Source organism: Rhinoderma darwinii, chromosome 10 (genome assembly GCF_050947455.1).
Source record: "Rhinoderma darwinii isolate aRhiDar2 chromosome 10, aRhiDar2.hap1, whole genome shotgun sequence".
Classification (NCBI taxonomy): domain Eukaryota; kingdom Metazoa; phylum Chordata; class Amphibia; order Anura; family Rhinodermatidae; genus Rhinoderma; species Rhinoderma darwinii.
In genome coordinates, this window is record NC_134696.1 from 103,890,413 (window position 1) to 103,902,869 (window position 12,457).

General features: G+C 39.1%; 1 protein-coding gene across 1 annotated transcript in view; it reads left to right on the top strand.

The window, feature by feature from the left end:
* Positions 1-12,457, top strand: part of ATP4A (ATPase H+/K+ transporting subunit alpha) — a 40,928-nt gene that overhangs the window by 14,351 nt on the left and 14,120 nt on the right. Inside the window, 9 exon segments of the mRNA XM_075840926.1 lie at positions 7,498-7,632; positions 8,749-8,808; positions 8,894-9,097; positions 9,710-9,823; positions 9,899-10,033; positions 10,229-10,261; positions 10,263-10,347; positions 11,936-12,204; positions 12,298-12,450. Coding sequence (XP_075697041.1) covers positions 7,498-7,632; positions 8,749-8,808; positions 8,894-9,097; positions 9,710-9,823; positions 9,899-10,033; positions 10,229-10,261; positions 10,263-10,347; positions 11,936-12,204; positions 12,298-12,450 — 1,188 coding nt within the window.

The following is a 12,457-nucleotide window of genomic DNA, read 5'->3' on the forward strand; positions in this document are numbered from 1 at the left end:
TACTATAATACTGCCCCTATATACAAGAATATAACTACTATAATACTGCCCCTATATACAAGAATATAACTACTATAATACTGCCCTCTATATACAAGAATATAACTACTATAATACTGCCCCCTATATACAAGAATATAACTACTATAATACTGCTCCTATATACAAGAATATAAATACTATAATACTGCCCCTATATAAAAGAATATAAATACTATAATACTGCCCCTATATACAAGAATATAACTACTATAATACTGCTCCTATATACAAGAATATAACTACTATAATACTGCCCCTATATACAAGAATATAACTACTATAATACTGCCCCCTATATACAAGAATATAACTACTATAATACTGCCCCCTATATACAAGAATATAACTACTATAATACTGCTCCTATATACAAGAATATAACTACTATAAGGGCGGGTTCACACATGGCGGAATTTCACTTAAATTCCGCTGCGGACACTCCGCAGCGTTAATCCGCAGCGGAGCCGTTTCTCCATTGACTTTCACTTTAATTTAGCAGTGTTCGTTTACACGATGCGTACAATTCCGCTGCGGAGCATAGGCTGCGGAGCGGAATTTGGTGTCCGCAGCATGCTCTGTCTGTTGCGGAGCAGTGGCGGACTCATGGCGGAATTTCTCCATTGACTTCAATGGAGATTCAAAGTTCCGCAATGAAGTCCGCAGCTGTCATGCACATGTCATGTGTGCTGCGGATGCGTCTTGCTTTTTTAACTTGACATTTCTTCATTCTGGCTGGACCTATGTATTTCTAGGTCTACAGCCAGACTGAGGAAGTCAATGGGGCTCCCGTAATGACGGGAGCGTTGCTAGGAGACGTCAGTAAATAGTCACTGTCCAGGGTGCTGAAAGAGTTAAGCGATCGGCAGTAACTGTTTCTGCACCCGGGACAGTGACTACCGATCCCAATATACATGTATCTGTAAAAAAACATATAAGTTCATACTTACCGAGAACTCCCTGCGTCTGTCTCCAGTCCGGCCTCCCAGGATGACGTTTCAGTGTAAGTGACGGCTGCAGCCAATCACAGGCCAAGCACAGGCTGCAGCGGTCACATGGACTGGCGCGTCATCCAGGGAGGTCGGGCTGGATGCCGAAGGAGGGACGCGTCATAAAGACAACGGGCGGTAAGTATGAATTTCTTTTACTTTCACTAGGGAAAGTGCTGTCCCTTCTCTCTATCCTGCACTGATAGGGAGAAGGGAAGCACTTTTCCCGCAGTCCGCAGCAGCTAGTCCGCATCAATTTTCTGCACATTTTGTGCAGATCCGCAGCCGTAATCCGCAACCCGGATTAGGTGCGGCATTGATGCGGACAGTTGCGGAGGAATTCCGCCATGTGTGGTCATGCCCTAATACTGCCCCCTATATACAAGAATATAACTACTATAATACTGCTCCTATATACAAGAATATAACTACTATAATACTGCCCCCTATATACAAGAATATAACTACTATAATACTGCTCCTATATACAGGAATATAACTACTATAATACTGCTCCTATATACAAGAATATAACTACTATAATACTGCTCCTATATACAAGAATATAACTACTATAATACTGCCCCTATATACAAGAATATAACTACTATAATACTGCCCCCTATATACAAGAATATAATTACTATAATACTGACCCCTATATACAAGAATATAACTACTATAATACTGCTCCTATATACAAGAATATAACTACTATAATACTGCCTCTATATACAAGAATATAACTACTATAATACTACCCTCTATATACAAGAATATAACTACTATAATACTGCCCCCTATATACAAGAATATAACTACTATAATACTGCTCCTATATACAAGAATATAACTACTATAATACTGCCCTCTATATACAAGAATATAATTACTATAATACTGCACCCCTATATACAAGAATATATCTACTATAATACTGCTCCTATATACAAGAATATAACTACTATAATACTGCCCTCTATATACAAGAATATAATTACTATAATACTGCCTACTATATACAAGAATATATCTACTATAATACTGCCCCTATATACAAGAATATAACCACTATAATACTGCTCCCTATATACAAGAATATAACTACTATAATACTGCCCCTATATACAAGAATATAACTACTATAATACTGCTCCTATATACAAGAATATAACTTCTATAACACTGCTCCCCTATATACAAGAATATATCTACTATAATACTGCCCCCTATATACAAGAATATAACTACTATAATACTGCTCCTATATACAAGAATATAACTACTATAATACTGCCCCTATATACAAGAATATAACTACTATAATACTGCCCCTATATACAAGAATATAACTACTATAATACTGCCCCCTATATACAAGAATATAACTACTATAATACTGCTCCTATATACAAGAATATAACTACTATAATACTGCCCCCTATATACAAGAATATAACTACTATAATACTGCTCCTATATACAAGAATATAACTACTATAATACTGCCCCTATATACAAGAATATAACTACTATAATACTGCCCCTATATACAAGAATATAACTACTATAATACTGCTCCTATATACAAGAATATAACTACTATAATACTGCCCCTATATACAAGAATATAACTACTATAATACTACCCCTATATACAAGAATATATCTACTATAATACTGCCCCCCTATATACAAGAATATAACTACTATAATACTGCTCCTATATACAAGAATATAACTACTATAATACTGTCTTCTATATACAAGAATATAACTACTATAATACTGCCCCCTATATACAAGAATATAACTACTATTAGGGCGGGTTCACACGTGGCGGAATTTCACTTAAATTCCGCTGCGGACACTCCGCAGCGTTAATCCGCAGCGGTGCCGTTTGTCCATTGACTTACACTTTAATTTTGCAGTGTTCGTTTAGACGAGGCGTAAAATTCCGCTGCGGAGCATAGGCTGCGGAGCGGAATTTGGTGTCCGCAGCATGCTCTGTCTGTTGCGGAGCAGTGGCGGACTCATGGCGGAATTTCTCCATTGACTTCAATGGAGAGTCAAAATTCCGCAATGAAGTCCGCAGATCTTATGTGTGCTGCGGAGCGTATTGGTTTTACTACCATGACATTTCTTCATTCTGGCTGGACCTATGTATTTCTAGGTCTACAGCCAGACTGAGGAAGTCAATGGGGCTCCCGTAATGACGGGAGCGTTGCTAGGAGACGTCTGTAAATAGTCACTGTCCAGGGTGCTGAAAGAGTTAAGCGATCGGCAGTAACTGTTTCTGCACCCGGGACAGTGACTACCGATCTCAATATACATGTATCTGTAAAAAACATATAAGTTCATACTTACCGAGAACTCCCTGCTTCTGTCTCCAGTCCAGCCTCCCAGGATGACGTTTCAGTCTAAGTGACGGCTGCAGCCAATCACAGGCCAAGCACAGGCTGCAGCGGTCACATGGACTGGTGCGTCATCCAGGGAGGTCGGGCTGGATGCCGAAAGAGGGACGCGTCACCAAGACAACGGGCGGTAAGTATGAAATTCTTTTACTTTCCCTAGGGAAAGTGCTGTCCCTTCTCTCTATCCTGCACTGATAGGGAGAAGGGAAGCACTTTTCCCGCAGTCCGCAGCAGCTAGTCCGCATCAATTTTCTGCACATTTTGTGCAGATCCGCAGCAGAATCTGCAACGCAGATTCTGTGCGGCATTGATGCGGACAGTTGCGGAGGAATTCCGCCACGTCTGGCCGTGCCCTAATACTGCTCCTATATACAAGAATATAACTACTATAATACTGCTTCTATATACAAGAATATAACTACTATAATACTGCTCCTATATACAAGAATATAACTACTATAATACTGCTCCTATATACAAGAATATAACTACTATAATACTCCCCCCTATATACAAGAATAGAACTAATATAATACTGCTCCTATATACAAGAATATAACTACTATAATACTGCCCCATATATACAAGAATATAGCTACTATAATACTGCCCCCTATATACAAGAATATAACTACTATAATACTGCCCCCTATATACAAGAATATAACTACTATAATACTGCCCCTATATACAAGAATATAACTACTATAATACTGCTCCTATATACAAGAATATAACTACTATAATACTGCCCTCTATATACAAGAATATAACTACTATAATACTGCCCCCTATATACAAGAATATAACTACTATAATACTGCCTCCTATATACAAGAATATAACTACTATAATACTGCCCCTATATACAAGAATATAACTACTATAATACTGCTCCTATATACAAGAATATAACTACTATAATACTGCCCCTATATACAAGAATATAACTACTATAATACTGCTCCTATATACAAGAATATAACCACTATAATACTGCTCCTATATACAAGAATATAACTACTATAATACTACCCCTATATACAAGAATATAACTACTATAATACTGCCCCTATAATACAAGAATATAACTACTATAATACTACCCCTATATACAAGAATATAACTACTATAATACTGCCCCCTATATACAAGAATATAACTACTATAATACTGCTCCTATATACAATAATATAACTACTATAATACTGCTCCCTATATACAAGAATATAACTACTATAATACTGCTCCTATATACAAGAATATAACTACTATAATACTGCCCCCTATATACAAGAATATAACTACTATAATACTGCTCCTATATACAAGAATATAACTACTATAATACTGTCTTCTATATACAAGAATATAACTACTATAATACTGCCCCCTATATACAAGAATATAACTACTATAATACTGCTCCTATATACAAGAATATAACTACTATAATACTGCCCCCTATATACAAGAATATAACTACTATAATACTGCTCCTATATACAAGAATATAACTACTATAATACTGCTCCTATATACAAGAATATAACTACTATAATACTCCCCCCTATATACAAGAATAGAACTAATATAATACTGCTCCTATATACAAGAATATAACTACTATAATACTGCCCCATATATACAAGAATATAGCTACTATAATACTGCCCCCTATATACAGGAATATAACTACTATAATACTGCTCCTATATACAAGAATATAACTACTATAATACTGTCCCTATATACAAGAATATAACTACTATAATACTGCCCCCTATATACAAGAATATAACTACTATAATACTGCCCCTATATACAAGAATATAACTACTATAATACTGCTCCTATATACAAGAATATAACTACTATAATACTGCCCTCTATATACAAGAATATAACTACTATAATACTTCCCCTATATACAAGAATATAACTACTATAATACTGCCTCCTATATACAAGAATATAACTACCATAATACTGCCCCTATATACAAGAATATAACTACTATAATACTGCTCCTATATACAAGAATATAACTACTATAATACTGCCCCTATATACAAGAATATAACTACTATAATACTGCTCCTATATACAAGAATATAACCACTATAATACTGCTCCTATATACAAGAATATAACTACTATAATACTACCCCTATATACAAGAATATAACTACTATAATACTGCCCCTATAATACAAGAATATAACTACTATAATACTACCCCTATATACAAGAATATAACTACTATAATACTGCCCCCTATATACAAGAATATAACTACTATAATACTGCTCCTATATACAATAATATAACTACTATAATACTGCTCCCTATATACAAGAATATAACTACTATAATACTGCTCCTATATACAAGAATATAACTACTATAATACTGCCCCCTATATACAAGAATATAACTACTATAATACTGCTCCTATATACAAGAATATAACTACTATAATACTGCCTCCTATATACAAGAATATATCTACTATATTACTGCCCCTATATACAAGAATATAACTACTATAATACTGCCCCCTATATACAAGAATATAACTACTATAATACTGCCCCCTATATACAAGAATATAACTACTATAATACTACCCCTATATACAAGAATATAACTACTATAATACTGCCCCCTATATACAAGAATATAACTACTATAATACTGCCTCCTATATACAAGAATATAACTACTATAATACTGCTCATATATACAAGAATATAACTACTATAATACTGCCCCCTATATACAAGAATATAACTACTATAGTACTGCCCCTATATACAAGAATATAACTACTATAATACTGCCCCTATATACAAGAATATAACTACTATAATACTGCCCCTATATACAAGAATATAACTACTATAATACTGCCCCCTATATACAAGAATATAACTACTATAATACTGCTCCTATATACAAGAATATAACTACTATAATACTGCCCCCTATATACAAGAATATAACTACTATAATACTGCCCCTATATACAAGAATATAACTACTATAATACTGCCCCTATATACAAGAATATAACTACTATAATACTGCTCCTATATACAAGAATATAACTACTATAATACTGCCTCCTATATACAAGAATATAACTACTATAATACTGCCCCCTATATACAAGAATATAACTACTATAATACTGCCCCTATATACAAGAATATAACTACTATAATACTGCCCCCTATATACAAGAATATAACTACTATAATACTGCTCCTATATACAAGAATATAACTACTATAATACTGCTCCTATATACAAGAATATAACTACTATAATACTGCCCTCTATATACAAGAATATAACTACTATAATACTGCCCCTATATACAAGAATATAACTACTATAATACTGCTCCTATATACAAGAATATAACTACTATAATACTGCCCCCAATAGACAGCATGTTCGCTCTTCCCATACATGGGGTCACGTGTTTATCAGGGTGATGACCTTGTGGAAATACTGGAGGACAGAATAGACCCCCACATGCTGCATTTTGAAGAAAAACACCTTTCGGTACATCAATCATCCTAAACAGATGGGGTAGACTTTATTGTAGCACATTTCTTACTCTAAGGGCACGATACATTTTATCAGAAGATGACGGTATTGTGGGGGAAAGATTGCGGCAGCAGTGCGGATATATGGGGGAGGGGTGATTATCTTATCTAGGGCAAGTATCCGAGCGCTGAACCCCGGGTGCCCATGTCAGGGGAGCAGCTTATTTCGTACCCCGATGATTCATTGATTACTTCTTGTCATTTCGGGGTATCAGTTTTTCATTGACTTGTCAGGATGTTTCCCTTTAGTTGTCAGTCCGCTGGGGGTTATGGACTGTGATCACATGATATTCGCGGTTAAGGGGTTGGCAGAGAACCAAGTCCTGCCCTCCCTGCCGCTCCCTGTGGCACCCGGGTTCACCCTGCATGGCGGCCTCTCTCCGCTCAGCTGCGATACTCTGCAGGATTTTTATATTTTCTTGTTTTTTCCCCACACAGGAGAATTATGATCTGTACTCGGTGGAGGCCGGGAGGGACGATCAGGGGGAGATGGACGTGAAAATTAAGAAGAAAGAAGGAAAAGGCGCGAAGAAGAAGGAGAGACTGGAAAATATGAAGAAGGAAATGGACATTGTAAGGAATAGCTAGGGTACTGGGGGATTGGGCAAGAACTCAGGAGCCTATAGTTACATTTATGTCTTATACTCCATTCACATCCAAAGCTGCATTAAAAATTCTTCTGACTTTCTGTTGACTCTTAAGTTGCAGAATATCACAAATATGTGTTTGTCAGCATAATGCTGGGGAATTCCAAGTGTCAGCTAGAGGAATTATAAATGCAGCTCTGGGTGTGACTGGAGTATAGACATTGTATTATTCAACATAAGTCAAGCAAAGGATATAACCTTAATGCCACCCCTCCCCCGCTGGCGAACATCTTTTTCTTTTCTCTATTGGGTTCTGTTAGTGTCCGCTGCTTGTGGTGTGTGCAGGATTCTACCCTGAGACCTGCTGGATCCTGGATGTCGCTTCTCCTTTAATTTAATGTTCTGTAATAAGATTTCTGCCGTTCTCAGAACTTTCTGTAATGAGGTTGGTGACAAAACCGAAAATTTATGGCAGTCACTTTCCATCCTGTGGTTAATAACGAGGAAATATCTGTCCCAACGGCCAAAAACAGAAACCCGCAGGCTGCATCCCCATGTGTTGTGCTTGTGAAAGGCAATCTATTACTCCCTGTTATCAGCCATTTCAGGCTGGCAGAGACGGACTATAGGATCGGTGATTACAATCTATTGCTCCCTGTTATCAGCCATTTCAGGCTGGCAGAGGCTGAATATAGGATCGGTGATTACAATCTATTGCTCCCTGTTATCAGCTATTTCAGGCTGGCAGAGGCTGACTATAGGATCGGTGATCACAACCTATTACTCCCTGTTATCAGCTATTTCAGGCTGGCAGAGGCGGACTATAGGATCGGTGATCACAATCTATTACTCCCTGTTATCAGCTATTTCAGGCTGGCAGAGGCTGACTATAGGATCGGTGATCACAATCTATTACTCCCTGTTAACAGCCATTTCAGGCTGGCAGAGACGGACTATAGGATCCGTGATTACAGTCAGAGGTCCATTCATTGGGAAAAGTTCTGATTTTTTATTTTGTTTGTCCCTTTAAAGGATAACTCCACCCAATATGTCATTGCAATGATGGCTCGTTCTTTCTCATCACTTCTATGTTTCCTTCTAGAACGACCATGAGCTGAGCATCGAGGAGCTGGAGCAGAAGTACCAGACCAGCGTCACCAGAGTAAGTCACATATAAGATCCTGGAGTGTGTAATAATCATATAATGTACGGCACACATCTCTATCTTATATACATCTCCCCTATAGGGTATGAAGAGCAGCTACGCCGGGGAGATCCTAATCCGGGACGGACCCAATGAGCTGAAGCCACCTAAAGGTACCCCGGAGTACGTGAAGTTTGCCCGGCAGCTGGCAGGGGGACTGCAGTGCTTGATGTGGGTGGCTGCAGTCATCTGCCTGATCGCTTTCGGAATCCAGTGTTCGCAGGGAGACCTGACAAGTGCGGACAACGTGAGTGGAGAAACGAGACACCAAATGTGATACAGGGAGGCAACTGCGGCTCGCTGCTATCTTCATTTTCCAAAGTTGGCGCTCCGTACGGTACCTACTGTTGGTTGGCCGCCATATGGTGCATGGTCATACGGTGTACAGATAACCATACATAATGCCATACAGCATGGTACCCATATAACAGTGCCATACATTGGCCAAATAACCAAAATAACAATGCCATACAGTGCAAAAGTAATATCCTAAGTAGCCGCGCCACACATAACAGTGGCCAAATAATGCCGCCATACGGTGAGCAAATAATGCCGCCATACAGAGAGTCATCTAATGAGAATGCCGCACAATAAATAGGGGGTTTATGGTTGTTTCTAGCCTCGGGTGCCAGGCCTCCTGTGGTGCCCCCTTGAGCAGGGCCAGCTGTTTTGTCCCAGTGCAATGTGGTGGGCTTCAAAGGTGCCGAAGAAAAGCGTCCTCTTAAGTTCCTACTGATTCTGGACCTTCACTTACTATAGTGTAGAAAAGTTCTGTAGATGGTTGGACTTCTCAAAGGTTGTGTATCTATAGGATCCACCGATATCCATTAATATACCCGTCTTCTTCTTCTTCTTCCAGTTGTATTTGGCCGTCACCCTCATAGCTGTCGTGGTCGTTACTGGTTGCTTTGGTTATTACCAGGAATTCAAGAGCACCAACATCATCGCCAGCTTCAAGAACCTGGTACCTCAGGTAGGACGCGTGCTGTGGTCTCCACTGGTTGTACAGGTCATTGCTCAATGTTGACGTACATATTTTTGGTTTCAGCAAGCCACCGTATTACGAGACGGAGAAAAGTTTCAGATCAATGCCAACCAGCTGGTGGTAGGAGACCTGGTAGAGATTAAGGGTGGAGACCGTATACCGGCTGACATCAGAATTATCACTTCACAAGGGTGTAAGGTAAGCCCTTCCCTAAACATCGCTCTTCTTCTAGAGTATATCTGTAATCAATGGCCAGAGCCATGATTAGAACAGTATTTTGAACTTCGAGAAGTCCGGGCTCTCTGGCCAATGTTTGGCAAAGTTTGGAAACTTGGAAATAGATTGACCTGCCATGCCTGGTGCCTCCTGCTCATGGACTTCATCATATTTCAGGTGGATAACTCATCTCTAACTGGGGAATCCGAACCCCCAGACTCGATCTCCGGAATATACACATGAAAGTCCCCTGGAAACAAGGAACATTGCCTTCTTCTCCACTATGTGTCTGGAAGGTAAAGAACCCTCGTCTTCTACTAGAACCAGAATATATAGTAGTCAACCACATCAATGGCCTGTAGTCATGGAGGTCCTAGACGAGGATCCCTTAGTCTACTCTGGGACCATACACTGTATATTTAGTCATCATTCGCCCAAAATCGAGGCTTGTGGTGGGTCAGTGCACATAATGTATATAGTGTTCGTAAACTCATGGAAGACCAACAGAAGACCCATTATGTGTGTGACCTTATGGATTTCTTGGTACATTATTGTATTGGTACCTATAGCTGAAGACCAACCTTTTGGGTCATCATAAGTTATCCACCATATTTAGGAGATGCACTTAGTTGGGTTACCTAGTGCCTGGAAATGTATACCAATATTAACTACTTCTTCACCTTAGACCATCACAGATATTAGGTATTAACTGTTAAGCCACTCTAGACCACCAGGATACTGTATATATTAGTAGATTAAATTCCATTGAGAAGAGACGTAAAGTTCACAAGACATTCACCACCTCATATATGTCCCAGACATATCTGCCGTGCCTCTTTGTGCATGCAATTTAGGCAGGGAACTTTACCTGCTGTTAAAGTAATGATCTCCAGAGATAGTAAGCAGACAGCTGCACTGGAATACTAACCACAATGAGAGCTACTATTTTAAATGTATTACACTATGGGACTGTAGTGCTTACTGACATCTCAGGAACGCCAGAGACTGCTTGCCAAAAAACAGCCTGTAGACACGTTACTGCCTGTCCTAGGCAGCCAGTGTATGAGGATTGTCCCAACCTCAAACTTTGAAACCAAGTTAGTGAGACACAAAGACTAACAATTAAAGGAAAGTAAAAAATATCAACTGTGAGAGATCGGCATTGTCGCTTGTACCCTTTGTCCCTTAAGTCAGACCACAAAGGAGCAGGAGAGGAGAGGCTGGTAAGAAATCTCACCTGCGGCTGCTTAGTCTGTCCTGAAAATCCTCTTATTCGGGTCACTTGCAAGGGAGGCTAAGGCTCTTGGACATGCCCGCATTCTCTACCAGTTGATAAGAAAATCTTGAACAAACGCTCTTGTCTCCTGGTAAAAGTGAATAAAAAGTTTTATTAAGAAAATTACCATGATTAAAGTTAAGAAAGAGAGAAGTTAGAAATCAGAGAAACATGACCACAGAAATACTCTCAAGAGTTAGAATGAAGATCTCAAGATTGACTTTTAGATGAACCTCTTAAAGGTCTTTTCTGGCTAAATGTCTTCAAGTAACCGCCTTACAAGTTATTGGCCACACAAAAAATGCGTACTAATGACACATCATTCTATGTACAAGCTTTACGCTGTCTAGAATATCATGTCGGTCTTCTGTAAACTTGGTAGTCTTATCTCAGAATGACCTTGAAGGCCTGGTAAGGAGGCCAGCAGTCTGATATTCAGAGAATACTGTTTAAGAACAAACCTTAGCTTGCAAGATTATATGAAATACATTTCAGAGGCAAAGTATACATGTTTACATATGTAGCATAAGCATATGATGACGGCAATTGATTATCAGCAAAACCTAGAATTTTTATTTATCAATACCAACAACTTGGATGCTTCCCAGGAGTCGCCACAGCAATAGTTATCAACACCGGTGACCGCACCATCATTGGTCGTATTGCCAGCTTGGCATCAGGCGTGGGGAATGAGAAAACACCAATCGCCATTGAGATTGAGCACTTTGTGGACATCATCGCTGGTTTGGCTATCTTCTTCGGGGCCACCTTCTTTGTGGTAGCCATGGTTATCGGCTATCCCTTCCTCCGGGCCATGGTCTTCTTCATGGCTATTGTGGTAGCCTACGTCCCCGAAGGTCTTCTGGCCACTGTCACGGTGAGAATACTCAATAAGTAGACAATAAATCTAGGAGGACCCGGACATCATGAGTGGATGTCTTACTATATAGTGTCTATTGTCTGGCCTCAGGTTTGTCTGTCACTCACTGCCAAGCGTCTTGCCCGAAAAAATTGTGTCGTCAAGAACCTTGAAGCTGTGGAGACCCTGGGATCTACATCAGTCATCTGCTCAGACAAGACGGGAACCTTAACCCAGAACCGGATGACCGTCTCCCACTTGTGGTTTGACA